This window comes from Agrilus planipennis, unplaced genomic scaffold (assembly GCF_000699045.2).
Source record: "Agrilus planipennis isolate EAB-ADULT unplaced genomic scaffold, Apla_2.0 scaffold6, whole genome shotgun sequence".
Taxonomy (NCBI): Eukaryota; Metazoa; Arthropoda; class Insecta; order Coleoptera; family Buprestidae; genus Agrilus; species Agrilus planipennis.
In genome coordinates this window covers 1,557,086-1,574,952 of record NW_020439302.1, presented here as the reverse complement: position 1 = coordinate 1,574,952, position 17,867 = coordinate 1,557,086, and the positions used below count along the sequence as shown (strand labels likewise).

Here is a 17,867-nt window from a genome sequence, read left to right as displayed (position 1 = left end):
TACTGCACGGAAAATATGCGTCATTCAGGGTCTGATTTATTACCCTCCTCGTCTTTAGTACAAAGGATGCCGACCGTCGATCGGTCACTGCTGGCGGGCAGACTCCAGATCCGCCGAGAATCAATATTGCTTATACCTAATAGCATTCTAACGATTTGAATATTCAAATATATGAATATTATCTATAATTATAATGCTTTGAATAAATATATGGAATTTAAATATTCACATTTGTAAACATCCCAACATTTATAGTTCCTATCGTCGGGAAATTTAGTTTGTGAGTTCCAATTATATTTACTAATATTCTAATATAGGATAATTTGAATATTCAAATCAAATTACCAACAATTATGAAAGATTTCGATGTCTAATCTACAAGTTGATCAGAATCGTGTATTTGACGCCAGGATACCTGCGTTTGGATCGAAAACACCGCTGTTCTTACGTTCGTTGGTACTTTTTTCTAAAAAATCCATTAGGAGAACTCGACACTTCCACATCAGTATTCCGTCGGCTTGCGTGCGTATGGCAAATCGTTTTCTACCAGCTGTGTGCGTGATCTTTTTCGGAATTCGTCCTTTACCGGTCGGTCCTTTCGGTCTTTTTTTTTTCGTCCTTTTTTTTGTGTGTTCTTTCTAAAGGCCTCGCCTTCCCGTCTGGATCTGTTGGCCCGGTTCAGTCATAACAAGTTATGATGTTACGAATGTGAGGGCTCAACCATATCATGTTTTACGCCAAATCTGACCCGGATTGAAGGTTTCACCGAATTTTCATTCCTTTAGGCAAGAACAACAAAATACAGCAACTCGAGTAGATTTCGTGTTTACGTTTGAAGGGAATTTTCCGTGATATTATTTATTTTCGTTTTCCCTCGAAAAATTAATAAACAACAACTAAAAATATAACAGATGTAGATATTTTTAAACATTTGGGAATATCTTGTTTTTGTTTGAAGTATCACAGAATTACTTCCTTTTTTGTTTTCTTATACCGTTATCAATGACGCAATAAACATCATTAAAAACAGAATAACTTTAGCGATGCATATACAACATTAGTATTTCCTGATGATATTGCAGTAGATATTAATATTTAGCAAGGAGTATTGTATGAAAATAAGTAACAGTACAACAAAAGTACTGGCATACAAGGGCAGAAAAAACGAATATCAAGATAGGAGACGAAAAATTAGAAGAAGTGGCTGATTTTAGGTATCCAGGAAGTCAGATAAGTCAGGACGGAAGGAGTAGTAAAGATATTAAGCAGAGGATAGCGCAGGGTCGTGTCGCCTTCAATAAAAAGAAGTCACTTCCATGCTCGCGAACGATTACTTTAGGAATTCGAAAGAATAGGATAACAGAGGACTCTATTGAAATCAATAAGAAATAGGCGGGGATAGGTTGGTAGGACACTTTCGCAGGCATGAAGTTCTAGTTAGAGACATATTAGAGGCAGAAACAGGAGTTAAGAGGAGTAGAGCTAGGCCTGTATTAGATTACTGTTCAGAAATAGTTAAGGATATGAGATGTTCTAGTTGCAGGGAAATGCGAAAATTAGCTCATGATAGGAAAAAGTGGAGACTGACAACCTTATGATGATGATATTCACAATTGACAAATAATTCCCTAATAATAATGATCAGAATTCCGTTGATATTCCCAAAAGTAATACTTTGAACAAACAATCGACCGTAAATTGTTGAAATGTATTCGTAACACTCAAAATATCTCGAATAATCGATTTTATTATCATTTGATTGATCCAATCTCTAAGAACTTTATCTACAATAAACTTATTCACTTATCAAAATCGTTCTTGTTTTCAGTTTGCCCTATTTTACAATCTGTGATTATCGTTATCAGTATTTCCGTTTCGTCGTCAAATGCCTATAGGTATTACATCCAACCATAAACCTTTTGTTCAAAGTTATTGGGCTTTAAAGCGGGTTTAACTTATGCCATTCGCGTAAAAAGGTGGGTCCCTTATGTTTATCAAGTCCGATTGAATCTTGATTACGCGAAAAATAATAAAGATAAACGACTACATAAAACATTCTACGGTGTATTTACGGGGCTGCGTGATAGGAAGAGCAATTTATGTAATAAAACTAAAGGCCATAAAAGTGCAGGATTGATAGTTTCGGCAACATCGGCACTGCCGTTTCTTTTGCGCATTTAACGTAATCCTAAAGGAGCGTCGAAAATCGACTATTCCCAGAAGACTCTAGCTATCGTCTTAAGCTTTGATCAGCTCATGGGGTATCGCAAATACTGGATAATGTGCTCTAAACGCTATTTTTATTACACCGTCGATTTATTGTCGGGAAAGGTGATAGTTGGCTCAAAGCGTATTTTTTCGTGGCTATTAGTTTAAGGCGCCAGGCAGAGATGGGATACAGGGGGAAATTCTAAAACATGCGGGGCAAGAGATTAGAGATCGTATGTTTAAACTAGTTAGTCACATTTACGAGGCGGGGAAAGTCCCAGGGGTTTATAAACGGAACGTAACCATACCTAAAAAGATACGCGCGGATAAGTGCGAGACATTTAGAACAGCTAGCTTAACTTCCCATGCGTTAAAAATCTTAACTAGAATTGTACAGAAGACGGTAGAAGTAGGGAAAGATTAATTTGGGTTTAGAAGAAATAGAAGAACGCGGGAGGCCATTCTAGCTTTACGGATAACAATAGAAAAAGCGATAGAAAAAGAAAAGAGCGCGTACACAGGATTCGTAGATTTAGAAAAAGCTTTCTGACAATGTTAAATGGGATAAGATGTTAAATATGCTTAAAAATGTAGGGATGAGTTACAAAGATAGAAGAGTGATACTTAGTTTGTATAAAGAGCAGCAGGCAGTTATAGAGCTGGGGTTGCAACGTAGAGAAATAAATATTAGGAAGGGAGTCAGACAGGGATGCACACTGCCACCGCTACTTTTTAATATTTACATCGAAGACGCGATCAACATCATTAAAGACAGTACAACTGTAGGGAAAAGTCCGTTCAAATTTGCCCATTTTAATTTTGGTCAATAATTAATACATGCAAGAATTATTTTAAGGGTTGTTTGAGAAAATATTTTCTTTGTAAATGAATAAAAATAAAATATACCCAGTATATACGTACCTATATGTAGAAACTTTATCACAAAATTATCATGAAGAAGAAGTTGGTGTATACAGAGGATAATCGATAATTATTATTAAAAGATACGACCACATGTGCGCAATACAATCAACCACCCTTAATCTCTCGGAATGTAAGCTCCTATTAAATATCCGATCCCGTTTTCGAAGCGTACCTTTTTAATTTTGTATTTATTTTTCCTTCATTCCACATTCGAACAAGCGATGAATCAGAAATAAATGAAAGTTTGTAACGTTGCTGCGGACTGGAGACATCAGCATTTCAGCAGAATCACGAAGGGTTTTTGATTCACGTTTGTTTTTCCTTTCCTTTTTTTTTTTGTTTATTAAATTAGCGCTTTGTATCGGGAGTGTACATACATATGTGCGGTTTCAGGGTTCCTGAATAATTTATAGCGAGTTTTTGCAGCGGACTTCTACGTTATCGATTGCCTCGCTACCAGATTCCGATATTGATGAAGAAAGTTATGTTTCAAACTTGAATACGACAACATTAAGTACATATTTACAAAAAAAAATTAGAAATCAATCCATTCTAAAAAAAAAGCGGGTCCACGACGAAAATAAAATTAAATAAACAAGTAATATGGAGTAAGCTTGGTTTTAGAGGGCAATTTCGGCTTAGTTTATTTTTTTATTGTGCTGATGAGAACTAATAAGTTTAGTAGTTTCGATAAAAATTCTTGTTCTTTGTTACTTCTATTTTGTATCAAGCAAATGCTTACTTCGTTACTTCACATATTTCAGTTTTCAGTTCAATCATTAAATGTAATAAAGCGCCATCTAGCGGCTCGATACGTTCTCGTGGCGCATTTACAAGAAAACAAATCCATAAAAATCACTTTATTTGTCACCTAAAGGGCATTCTTTCGCCGACCTGCTTCTTCCAGTAGTAGAATGCCGATTTATGAAGAAAGCTGCGGGTCGTATAAAGAAGGTTTATAATTACAAGAGGTTTCTTTTATTCCTTCTCTCGTGCTCTCCCACTCATTTTCCCTTCTCCGAGTCAATAACGTAAAGACGTTGAATGCACTCATCTGTAATAACGTTGGAGGGTTGTCGTGAAAATGATGAAAATATACGGGCAGTGTTTGTTCAACGCTTTCTTTCCCATCTAACCCCCTCCCCTTCTTCTGTCGTCTATGTACCTACTTCCGTCATGTTCTTAAAGCAACAAATACAGGGTGTCGCAACAAAACGTAATATAATAAATGCCCATCGAACCGCACACATAAAAATAGCGATTGAAATATATAACAGGTCAATTGAAAAGTCCCCGGCCTAAAATAGTAAAACACATTTTTTTTGCAAAATTCGTTTTCTTTATTCAACATAATTCCCTTCAAGGGTGATACACTGATTATAGCGATCCTCCAACATTTCGATACCATTTTTGTAGTACGATTTGTCCTTTGCTTCAAAATAGGCCTCAGTTTCGGCGATCACCTCTTCATTCGACGAAAATTTTTTCCCAACGAGCATTCTTTTGAGATCTGAGAACAGGAAGTAGTCGCTGGGGGCCAGATCTGGAGAATACGGTGGATGCGGAAGCAATTCGAAGCCCAATTCATGAATTTTTGCCATCGTTTTCACTGACTTGTGAGACGGTGCATTGTCTTGGTGAAGCAGGACTTTCTTTTTCTGCAAATGCGGTCGTTTCTCGGCGATTTCGTCCTTCAAACGGTCCAATAACGCTATGTAATAGTCGCTGTTGATGGTCCTTCCTTTTTCAAGGTAGTCAATGAAAATTATTCCACGCGCATCCCAAAATACAGACGCCATAACCTTGCCAGCCGACTGTTGCGTTTTTGCACGCTTTGGAGCGGGTTCATCGTGTGCAGTCCACTCCGATGACTGTCGATTGGACTTCGGAGTGAAATGATGGAGCCATGTTTCATCCATTGTCACATATCGACGCAAAAACTCGGGTTTATTACGCGTGATCATCTTCAAACACTGCTCTGAATCATCAACTCGTCGTTGTTTTTGGTCAAAAGTGAGCTCGCGCGGCACCCACTTTGCACAGAGCTTTCTCATACCCAAATATTCGTGAATGATGTGATGTATACGTTCCGTTGATATCTGTAGAGTGTCTGCTATTTCATTCAATTTCAATTTACGGTCATTCAAAATCATTTTGTGGATTTTTTTAATGTTTTCGTCCGTAACAGCCTCTTTTGGGCGTCCACTGCGTTCACCGTCTTCGGTGCTCATTTCACCACGTCTAAACTTAGCATACCAATCCTTGATGGTTGATTTTCCTGGGGCAGTGTCCGGAAATTCGTTATCAAGCCAAGTTTTTGCTTCAACTGTATTTTTTCCCTTCAAAAAGCAATATTTTATCAACACGCGAAATTCCTTTTTATCCATTTTTTTCACAATAACAAAAGTTGCTTCACTAAAAATGCTATAATTCACAAACTAATGATCCGACAGCCGTCAAATTTATAGACGCGTCTTTTGAAGGTTAGGTCTAACTGAAAATCATATGGATTTAGTTCTGGTGCCGCCATCTATGTGTCAGGCCGGGGACTTTTCAATTGACCCTAGTAGTGTTTACGTACTATATATCAAATTAATAAGTATCTCGTCTGATAGTACACCGTTGTGAAACCAGATGAGTATTAAAAGGTCTAATTAAATGATATAGTTTACTAGGACGTCTAATATCCCAGATATTATAATTTAAAATCAGAATCAACAAATAAAATTACCAATTTGGGTGTATTTAAGTTGATAGAAAATAAGAGGGTGTGTAGTTGTTTTCATAAACACGTATCATAAAAAAATCGCTGAAATTAAAATGTTAAGTTACCATCGATAAGAGGTATACTTCGTTTACTTTCTGTAGCGATGTGACCTTCAGTTTGACCGGCGCAAAGTAGAAAAGAACAGCATTAGGCCAGAAAAGGAAAGAGACAACTTTCGGCCAAACTCTTAACCGGTGAGGAGCGTATAATCCGTACAGTACTGCACGGAAAAATTGACGATTTTATCCACTACAATTGCATTGCTCAAATGTGCTGTTATTGGTACCATTTACTACTGAAAATATCAACGAAATGTTTATTTATATTTGAAGACATATTAAAGGCTTTGACGCTTGTTTTCGACTCGCACTACTATTCATGATTGAACAAAACTTTTGGCAGGTACTGTATGAAAAAGTATGTTTAATGAACAAGAGTCGAGATTGTAATGAGCTTTTTTCTCCCTACCTACGCTTTTGCCAGCACGCATCCAAGACACTGAAAGGGGCAAATCGTTAGAGAAAGTAAATGAAGTATACCACTGTCCAAATTTGGACGGGCACAACTAGTTCTTTCAATAAAATTCCAACTACTTCTTATGAACAAAAGAGAATAGCTTTAAGAAATCTTAGGCGTTTGAGATAAATTGTGTAAATATTGCATTACTGTCCCTATCTTTCTCTCGCGAGTCTACTAAACATTTAATGAAATGTTTCTGCGACACGTTGACGGCGTCTGTAGTTGTAAATGTTTATACCCTCGTTGCCGTCAATTGATTGACGGCGACAGCCTGTAAAAAAGAGGAAAAATTGTGTCTATCGACGTCAACCATCGAAAAGCTTTCGGTCCACACGAGTGCCTATCGCTGTTTTTTTTATTATTGAAAATAAGTAGGAAGAGATAGATGGACAACCACTATCGACTCGGTGCATGATGTTTGATGTGTGATGTCTGATGCTATTTCACATTTTAAAAAATCCGTGCCTGCAGTTAAAGAGCAACGAAAGAGTTGTAGTCCAAGATGCTAGAGCCACCACCAAACATTATTTATTTTCCGACTTAACATAATGTTTCACAGAATATTATTAAAAATTGATAATCAATACTGCCAGACACTTCCCATCGGTGGTAATTTCTGTCAGACGCTTCAAAGGTCGCAAAAAAAAATTGTAATTTTATTAGGGGCCAAACAACATCACCCAGACACTTAAAACGTAGCTGTAAATAGTCCAAGCCCGATAATTGGATACGTTTATAACACAATGGCATTTAAATTGTACCACGACTCAGACTTTAACGAATGTTTTTACGTGTCTTTAGCCCCTGATAGACCTTCAAAATGCTTAATGAAATAAAATGAATAGGGAATACCCTAAAATATAAAACTTGCGGTAGCCCTGTAATTTTATTTTTAGTCTTGCATAAGAAAGACAAAAATTAGATTGTCTATATTTCAATGTCCTTTTCAAAAACTTGTTGAATTCCCTGGTAGGTAATGGATTAACGCTGTTTTGGACTAAAGTAGTGTAAACAATAGGGCAATTAGCGGTCCATTAATGGAAAAATAGACAAATTTAATCTACTTCAATTTTTACTACTACGAAAATCCATTTGGTTCTTACCACTTTACCTGTTTTTGTATTAATGATAAAACTTTAAAACTGTTCCACTGTTTGATGATGACCCGCCTATGGGCGGTAAGTAACAGCAAAGTTTAAAGATAATTCTTACCGTCTGATAATAATCTTAAATAACTTTTAACACTTTTACTCACCAATAAACGTAATCATCCTTTTTTGATAACACCTGCAACAAAAATGACACTAATTAAAGCATAAGTCTTTGTCACCAAATGTCCTACATTAAACATAAAATCTCACAATTCTGCAAAATGTCTATTGAGTCATCTTCAGTCAGAGACTGTCTTTAACGTTTTGCCGAATTTTGAGATTTTGGAAATTTGATTTTCTCGTAGCAAAAGTCCTTATTAAATATAAATCTTATTATAAAAATCATTATGCGAAACATTACTATATTTTTAATGTTAATTTGTACTACTAGATTTTTGTTACGTAAGAAATAGCAATTTTCTCAATTATTACTTGTTGAATAGTTGTACATATAAACCAATAATAAAAACTGAAAATGCATATCAGTAGACAGTTCTATTACTTATTAAAAACGGACAGATACACGGAAAATTTCTAAAACTGATAACATAATTTTCAGTTTTCATTGGTAACCATATTAAATAAATGAGAATTGATCTGATATAGCCACTCATCTAAAAACCCTGTTATTATATATTACTCCAACAATTGCCACAATAACTCTCACATTATTGTTAGCTTTTCACGAAAGTCTTTCCAATGCCTTTCCACTGTCGCCGTGGTGGCCGTTATCGTCGGTGAATCCCCACATAATCATAAAGTTCTTTGTCAGCTTTCAGACAGATGTCAACTTTATCGCAGCATCGAGCCATACATTCGGCGGAACGGCCCTATGTGTGCGAGATATGCCAGAAGACGTTCAATCGCGTATCTACCCTGATATCGCACAGGAAAACCCACACCGACCACAAACCTCACCGATGTCACCTCTGCAACAAGGCATTTCACCAGAAAGGTAAGTGACACCAACACGAACCAAACACAGTCGATGATGTTAATCATTTTCCACATATAGTTCGTCTATTGATAATGATTATGTATTAGTTGATTAAGAAATTCGAGAATGATTGTTAAAGGTGCTTGTCTTGAACACGGCGCTATATGGGTGCGAAACGTGGAAGGTAGACGCGGCGGAAAAGGAAACGTTCGAAAAGTGACGTAACAGGCGAATGATGAAGGTCAAAAATGAGGAGATATTAGAAAGAATAGGAAAACAGAGGTTACTATTGGGATCCGTCAAATGGGAGGAGCCTAAAAACATGGCGCCGATTAGGGAAAATTTATCGTAGTTCGTATAGTGTACCGTGCAATTTCCAAGTTTTTAAATTACGATAAAATGATAAGTATTGACACAATATGTGATTGGGCTGACACAAAGCCTCGGAAAGGAAATTTTGTTGAAGGTGAGCGTGTTTTTAATGCCAATCACATTATAAAATTCGGAAATAACAAATTCCGTCAAGTTTACTGCCTACTTTTTACAAACTTCGGATTTAAAAAGTGATTCACGTTATATAATTGGTGAGGCGATTCTGGGTGTTTTAAGCAATATCACATCAATGACTTGCACGTGCAAAGCCGATTTAAGAGAACGTTGCAAACACATTATTCCAACTTTGTTGTATTGCAGCAGGTAGGTTCTTAACCTCAAAATACTTATATCGTATCATTAGAATTGTGTTAAATCAATTACACAGGAATAAATAATTTCTCACTTTATAATTTTAGTATGATTCTAGTTTTAAATATTAAGGTTATGGCTGATGGTAAATACTTGCTGAAATATAATCATGTGCATTAAAATGACGTGAACAAATTTTTATTCCGGAATTCACTTCTTTGATACCTACTGCTTTCATCCAAGCTTCTATTGGTTTACTTTTTTCTCTAATTTTCCGAATATATTTTTTTACATATATAGAACGGTTAGTTTTTATTGGAAAGTAGTTAATGTAGGTGAAGAGTGAAGATCTATGTCTGAAGTGCTATTGCAGCTTTTCACTGAACATATTAACTTTTTATTTGATTTAACTTTAGAAGAAAACTTCGTCGACTCCATCATCAAAAAAATTTTTACTTTTTCAACGTGTTTTATTATTTTAATGAACAATTTTACAATTTGCGTGCACAGTTCCTATGTAAATTTTTCCCTCATTCGAGTTATAAATTTTGCCGCCAGATGGTGTATGCCCATTTGACGGATCCCAATGGAGGTCAATAATAAATAGGCGGGATAGAGGTTGATAGGACACTTTCTCAGGCATGTAGGGGTAGTTGGGGACATATTAGAAGCAGAAGAAGGAGCTAAGAGGAGTAGAGATTAGATTACTATTCACAAATAGTTAAGGATGTGGGATGTTTAAGGGAAACGCGAAGATTAGTTCAGTATAGGAAAAAGTGGTGGTCAAACCAATCTTAGGACTGATGATGATAGTTTTACTTTTAACTCAGCTTCTCCTTGACTAATTGTAACATACAAACGCAAACACGTAATTGGTTTGAACAATAACTACGTAGTCGTAGTCAGTTATTTTCCAGTGATATTTGAATGCTAATCTGACTGATAAATTTCAGTCTGAAATGAAAAAAAACAGGACCAACGGGATCTTCATTTTCATTACTCTTTTGATAAAAGAGACCTCTCAGTGCAACTCATTCGCAAAGTCTCACGGCGCAATGTAAATTTGAATTTTTCCAGGACTCCCTTTCTATCTATCCCCTCGTCGACTGTCGGAAAAATACTTTTCTCTCCCCTTCATATCCTCTCCCACAAATCCGCCGCCGCCTTAATTGCCTCCGAAGGGGCCTTTATTAGTCTTTAAAAGAAATCCGTATAAAAAGAGTCATTGTCGCGGACAAGATTAAGATACCCACTTACACAAAGGATTCGAACACACTAGCTGGGTCCAAAGATTAACGAAAAGCTTATTGATTACAACCAAAGGGGGAAACGGTCCACCAAAATTACTTCAAAGCAAATAAATTCAAAAAGGTGAAATGGCACCCGTTCTTTAATTCTTTTCTTAATTAACAAAACGATGTGGCATTTCTATTTGGATATAATAGGGTCATTTTATGCTTTTGAAAATGAAGCACCCCTCTATTATCTAAAGGTAAAATCTAAAATCTTAATGATTTCGGTCAGTGTTGAACATTAAATGTGACAGTGAGGCCTAACTAAGTTCAAAACCTATATAACAACAGCTTAGGGTCGTTGAGGTGGTGAGGGAATAGTGGAAGTCTTAAAACGTCCCTGAGCAGGAACGCTACCTCGTCCATGATTCTTAAATGACTTTCTCCGGGACCAGTCGTTTATAAGCGGACGCAGCAAGGGGAGTGATAAATAGAAAAAGTTTAATTTAGCGTAAGAATTACATACAATGGCCGATCATAAAGGGGCACAAACTGACAGAAACTCGTCTAAATAATAAGATATATACATGAGTCTAAGTAAGAATGGAATAGAAACCAAATCGAAAACGGAAAAGAGTTTTTAAAAAGACGGAAATATTTATGTTGACGGTTGCTATAACCCTGAAAGTTTCAAGTGTGTTACACATCAAACGAACCCCTTCATTGATACAAACATTATTCATGTATCACATAAATTTCGGTACTTTTACGTGTTGACTTCCTGATCAGTAACTTATCTTAACCAGCTAAGTTCAAAATCGCGAACAATCTAGGAGAACCACCAAATCACTACTGGTGGTCTCAAAGGTAAGCAATTTATTGGAACCACCGAACTTATTTATTGTAGACCATTACTATAAGTCATTCTAGCGACAAAATTCCTCCAGAGTGTATTATCCCTTCATTCTTATAAGGTGGAAGAACTCATAGTCAGAATAGAGAGAACTAGTCTTGACTTCGACCTGAAAGTGGATCATAGTAAAACCAAGACAATAACTTGGAAACAGTAACGAAAATTGCGAATAGTAAGACGACCCCATCATACATCTATCTTGATCTCAAATGACCAGATCTGCCATGGTCACAATGCAGAAGATTTGGGGAAATCTCAGCATTCCCATAAAGCCACTTTGAACTAGAACTAGAACTTTGATTTTCCCCATATTCTTGTATGATGAAGAGACGATTTAGAAACGTGGCTCTGAAGAAGGATCTTGAAAATATCGCAGACCGATTTCGGACCAAGAAATCCATACTGGAAGAACTAAACCATTGAATATTGTCTATCTTCCACTGTCCAATCCTGCATCTCATGTTACCACAGGGAGTTCTATCATACAGGGTAAGGTAGAAAGCATAAAAGCACACGGCACACCTTGCACAAGATCTTCTTCTTACGACACCGTCTCCTTTTTAGGAGTTTCGAGATCCAAATGGCTATGATGGTGCATGAAACTGTACCCCTGAAGATGTCTTAGATGATACTTAGATGTTCGTTCGGATCATGAATTCAAATCTTTGAGCCACGAGTTCTTCCCACAGATCTTTTAAATATCTACTAGACGGATGGATCCAATCAAGATAGCAATAGACGCTCTCTTACGTCTGTGTACTGTGCACAAAAAAAAAACAGATTGTCAAGCTTGCTACCAGATCAGAGATCGGGTTCATACCACGACCACAACCACTCTGTCAAGAGTGCGTAACGATCTGGAGGAAGATGCCGTCCTAAAAAAGGTCCATCAATCGCTGTGGTCGGATGGCGATAACCATCTTTTAGGATAGTATAAGTGAGCAGCAGCTGACAACTACTAGATCATCCTTCAGATACTTGACACTTTTATTTTTCAAGTACGACAGTAGAAAATTAAAAACACATAATTATATTATGTAATTATTTAATGGCGTGGCAAGCAACAGGAACATTTCTAAAGTAAATTGCAAGTTAGTTGGTCCTAATTATGTTATGTGTGTGTAAGTACACTTTCAGAACTTCGGGCTCATTAAACTTGCAGTTAACACATACGTTACTTGTCCAAAACTGCGTAATCATCAGAGATAGTTTAAGGTGGAAGTTTATGGTGCAATTTGGTAGAAACCGCGGCTCACTTATTACAAGCACTTTTACACTACGTCTTCTTGTCAACATTAACCAACTTAAACTGTTAGAACATTGCCGCAGTAACTTCTAATCTCATGATGTTCGAGCTAAAAAGGCTTTAGAGGGCACATTAGCAGTGTACTATTTAAATTTATTAAATTTATGAGGTGCGAGAAATTTTAAACTGCCGTCTAATTGGGCAAATTATTCGTAACTAGACAACTGCTCCAAGTATGTGCTGTACAACAGCAGTAACTACAGAAACCGTCTCGCTACTCGACGTTAAACCATTATTATCAATTCGCATAATCCAATTGCGAACTGAGAGTACTGGAGTACATAATCCGCGTTGCGGAGTAGAACAGAACGGAAGGTAACCGCATGATTCCTTTATTTTGACCGTAGCTTCTGTTATTGTTAAGCGCCAATATTTATTACGAATCCAATTATGCCAACTATCTCCTCTCGTGCTAAATTGAAACAGGAATTCGAAGTCGGGAATCCTCTACGTTCACGCTTATTTCGGAACATTATTATTAGTTATCTAAATAATACCAAATACATGTTTCTTTACAGTCCTAATCTATAACAACTCAGAAAATTAATTAAAGCTCTGAATCTCCTTTGACAATTTTGGAAAACCTTTATCTACAATTAACACTATACAGCTACAGTTATAGCCGCGGATAACTCATCTCTTGAAAAATTCCTTCGCAGTCCTTATTACTGTGTCTTGCCTTTAATCATGAAGACCTCACTACATGTATTGTCATTTGAAGTAAGCAAGTAAGTACAGTTAGCAAGATTGAAGCGCTCGTCACGCTACGCATATAAGGTTATGTATCAACCCATTCCGTTAATACTCAATATCATAGCCCGCTCGGTGTGATTTGCTATCCCGTACTGACCGAGAGTACCGGTGAGCTCGACGCATGCTTCATTGATTTTTGCCGAAAGTATCCGTGCGCTCACCGCATGTTTCACTGATTTTTACCGAGAATACCGGTGTACTCGCTGCATGCTTCATTGAATTTTGCTGAGAGTATCCGTGCGCTCACCGAATTCTTCATTGATTCTTGCTGAAAGAATTCGTGCGCTAGCCGAAGGCTTCTTTGATTCTTACTGAGAGTATCCGTGCGCTCGCCGAGTGCTTCATTGATTCTTGCTGAGAGTATCCGCGCGCTCGCCGCATGCTTCAATGAATCTTGCTAAGAGTATCCGTGCGCTCGCCGAGTGCTTCATTGGTTCTTGATGAGATTATCCGTGTGCTCGCCAAATGCCTCACTGATGTCTACTGAGAATGCCGCTGCGCTCGCCGAATGCTTCATTGATTCTTGCTGAGAGTATTCGCGCGCTCGCCGCATGCTTCAATGAATCTTGCTAAGAGTACCGATGCGCTCGCCGCATGCTTCTCTGATTCTTGCCGAGAATACCAGTGCGCTCGCCACATGCTTTATTGATTTTTGCCGAGAGTACGGGTGCACTTGTCGCGTACTTCATTGTTTTTTGCCGAAAGTACCGGTGCGCTCGCCGCATGCTTCATTGAATCTTGCCAAGAGTACCGGTGTGCTCGCCACATGTTTCATTGAAAGTGCTAACATTTAACGGCGTAACTTTGAAACTGTTTTAGATATTTCAATAAAATAAAAACTGTATTGTGTTTAAAAGTGCGCTTTACATAACAACGAAATTATTGATTTTCTAATGAGTAGCTGGATTTGGTTTTTCGTGATACAATTAACAAACAGTAGAGTGTGAGAGACCCTCGGCTTTTTTAATTCATCGCGCTTTCTCTGGACATTGATGGAATGTCCGTGTCGTAGCTAGCAACCACTGCAACTATCCATGAAATTATCTAACGCTCGCATCAGTGAATTTTAAGCCATTGATCTGCAGAAGCGCGCGGCCGGAAAAATTCATAAGTTTGCCGAGCGTCGTGGTGTACGTTGGCGGTGATGGATCGTAAAAATGAAATAACGGACCAGTTAACTGCTTACGCCATCGATACATCTGCTTAGCGGTGGTGACGGTTGGGAAAAGCGGGGCCGGAACGCTGTCGTTGGCAAAGTTGCACTGCACTGACTAATGGATTTTCAAATTCATTTCACATTTTGAATTAATACGTTCGTTCGTCAGGCAAGAAAACGCCTGTCGGAATGCAAATCTTAATGAAGCAGAAACGCCAGCGATAGTAATGATGATGTCTAATGGTAATGTCGTAAATCTTACTACACTAAACAGTGACAACCACGTATAAAAGCAACAGGTTATTTCTGAAATCACACTAACAGCAAACCAAAAAAAGAATGTAGAACATACAGGTTTATTCAGTTTGTTCTTTACTTTGCCAAATAATGCAGACTTTATCATGGGCATTGCCATCTGAAACGTACCCAGAATTTTTCAGATATATTGAAACAAGCAAGCTTTCGTTTCTACCGTAAACAAACAATCAAGCTATAAAAAAGAATCAATTTTTTTTTTGAAGTTGGAATCTCTCGCAATATAACTTCTGTTTGCTGTAATAATTTCTCAGTTTTAAGCACAGAAATTTTATTGGATTTCACCTGGAGAGAAAGGTCTACCTACCAGGCTTGCACATTCATTAAATAATTTATGTCACCTCCGGTCTTTCTCTCAGTAACATTTTTAATGACCCTTGAAAACGAAATTCTCCATCATAATAATGTGTGGTAACGCATACGTATTCAGAACGACAGACAATGGGGCGTAACCTCCCTTAAACTCATATAAATTGTATGCCCGTATGCTTTTACTGTTAGCTACAATGTAACTTAAAGGAATTATTATTTTAACAATCGCTTATTGTATTATAATATGAATTTATATCATCGTTTGAACATTATTTATACTAACTAACTGTATCTTATCGATTGCCCCCCCCCAAACCGCTGGATGTCAGATATTTATTTATACAGTCATAGAAAGTTCCTGAACATTTCCGGATACTTCCCGTACATTCCCTTTTGTTTTGTAATATGTGTCTCGCGTCGGCATTATTTACGACTGCGGCTGTCACTTTTCAGAAGCACTGTAGAAGGTAGCACCGTATCGATCGCCGCATAAGGCATACGTTTAAGCTTTATTTCCTGCTTTAACTATAGTAATTATTTTTGCCTTCGAAGTAATGTCAGAAACAATTTATAGAAAAAGAAGGAAGGTAGAGTTGATAATGTCAGATAATAAAAAGTCTGGTTTTAATCAGAAATACGGATTTGTGTTTTCTTGGAAAAAGCACTTCTGCTTCCACTGATTCGTGAAAAACGTGAATGTAGTACATTTTTATATGTAGGTATAGATGTAATAATCCTTATACACATATTTCTTTATGCAAAAGGCGAAAAGTAATTTCACTGAGGAGTCATTGACGGCTTGCTCATTAGTTAAACACTTGACCTCTTTCTTTACGTATTATGTGTAACATTCCTGCAGTGAGCGGTAAAAATATGGAATGAATTTGTTAACAAAATTAGAAACGTCTTTTTCGGGTAACTTTTGGGCACGCCATTATTTAGGTAATTATAATCCTGGAGAATTTTACCTGTTTTAACAAAATACTTACTTGCCTACCACTTATTTGAGAAGAAAACATCTGAAATTATTTTAATTTCCGAGTTGTGGCTAAAATTTTTCAAGAAGCAGACTTTAATAATAAATTTAACTAATTTTTTTTTGCATTTGTCGTTTTGGGCACCTTCCAAATTTTGGCTCAACATAAATCTAAGGTATACATTTGTTTTTTCTTTTCAAGAAGGTTATTACTTATTACAAATGCAAAGGGTTCAGAATTTTGAAAAGGAAATCAAAATCGTTTTTATTTCAAGATCGTTGTACCCTGATTTTTTAACGATTTTGTTCCACATCTTTACCGCTCCATGTACGTACATGTACGAGTGATCGAAGCTTTGAAAGCTTTAGCCAGTGAGTGAAAGAGAACACTTCGTGCTTTTCGTCGTTCCGTTTTAGTAAAAGTAATTCTGTGCACCTCAATTTCAGGGAACTTACGAAATCACATCTTCACTCACACCAACGAACGTCCCTACAAGTGTGACGTGTGTTCGAAGGGATTTAACCAGATGTCAAACCTAATGTGTCATAAACTCAAGGTAGGTACCACCTTAGTGTCCCCTTGATATTCCGTAAGTACAACACGACATGACGATTTTTCACAGACTCGAGGCAATAAAAGTACCTATATATTTAACAAACAGAGGCGTCGCATTATGTCATCACTAATTTAAAGTTATATGTCACATCATTTTTTATTATTTAATCGTTTATTTGTCAACTAAACTTATAAAATTCTACAACCCCTTAGTAGGTACGTATTTATAAATAGTTCATATATAACCTGTTAAAAAAGGAAATAATTAAGTTAATGGCGAACTGTTTTGTATCACTCAAAATCGTGCTTCACATCTTTACCGATTGGGGGCAAGAATTGATCCTCAATATGAATAATTTCTTTAATATTCTTGTATTATTTCTTGCGCTACGCCACTGGTGTTTCGCGGAAACGTTTAAACGAACGACGAAACGAGAGAAACGGGCACTTTTCTAATAGTGAAAAGAAAATGAAAAACAAGAGAGTTACGCGCCGTGTCTTTTAGGATTTAATGCGCTCTCGAAAGCGTCTTATTTTGTCTACGTCAAAGAAGAAGAGCTTTCATATTTTCAACGAAACGTGGAAATGAAAACACTTGTAAGTGGGTACATCACACAGGAATATCTTGACGATTAATAGGTAACCAAGATCGAATTAGGAACAGCTTACGGTTTTACGGTTTATGCTCGTTGCTAGGAAATTGTTTTCCCCAATTCTTCTCCCTAATAAGCGGTTTATCAGTTGGGGGTTCTTTTCCAGAAAATCATGTGACTGACATTCTCAGGAAGAGTCGTTTTGTATTATAGGGAAAAGAATACGTCCACGTGCTCTACCAATATACATATACTTCATTTACTTTCTCTAGCGATGTGCCCCTTCCAATGTCTTGGATGCGTGCTGGCAAAATCGGAGGTAGGGAGAGAAAACCACATTATACTCTCGACTCTTGTTCATTAAATATACTTTTTCATACAGTACCTGCCAAAAGTTTTGTTCAATCATGATAGTAGTGCGAGTCGAAAACAAGCGTTAAAGCCTTTAATATGTCTTCAAATATAAATAAACATCTCGTTGATATTTTCAGTAGTAAATGGTACTAATAACAGCACATTTGAGCAATGCAATTGTAGTGGATAAAATGGTCAATTTTTCCGTGCA

The 17,867-nt window shown here is 37.0% G+C and overlaps 1 protein-coding gene across 1 annotated transcript in view; it reads left to right on the top strand.

Moving 5' to 3' along the window:
- The window catches only part of LOC108744022, a 69,708-nt gene that overhangs the window by 5,838 nt on the left and 46,003 nt on the right, over positions 1–17,867 (top strand). The window contains exons 4-5 of the mRNA XM_025978443.1: positions 8,342–8,524; positions 16,601–16,710. Coding sequence (XP_025834228.1) covers positions 8,342–8,524; positions 16,601–16,710 — 293 coding nt within the window. The remainder of the gene's footprint in view (positions 1–8,341; positions 8,525–16,600; positions 16,711–17,867) is intronic.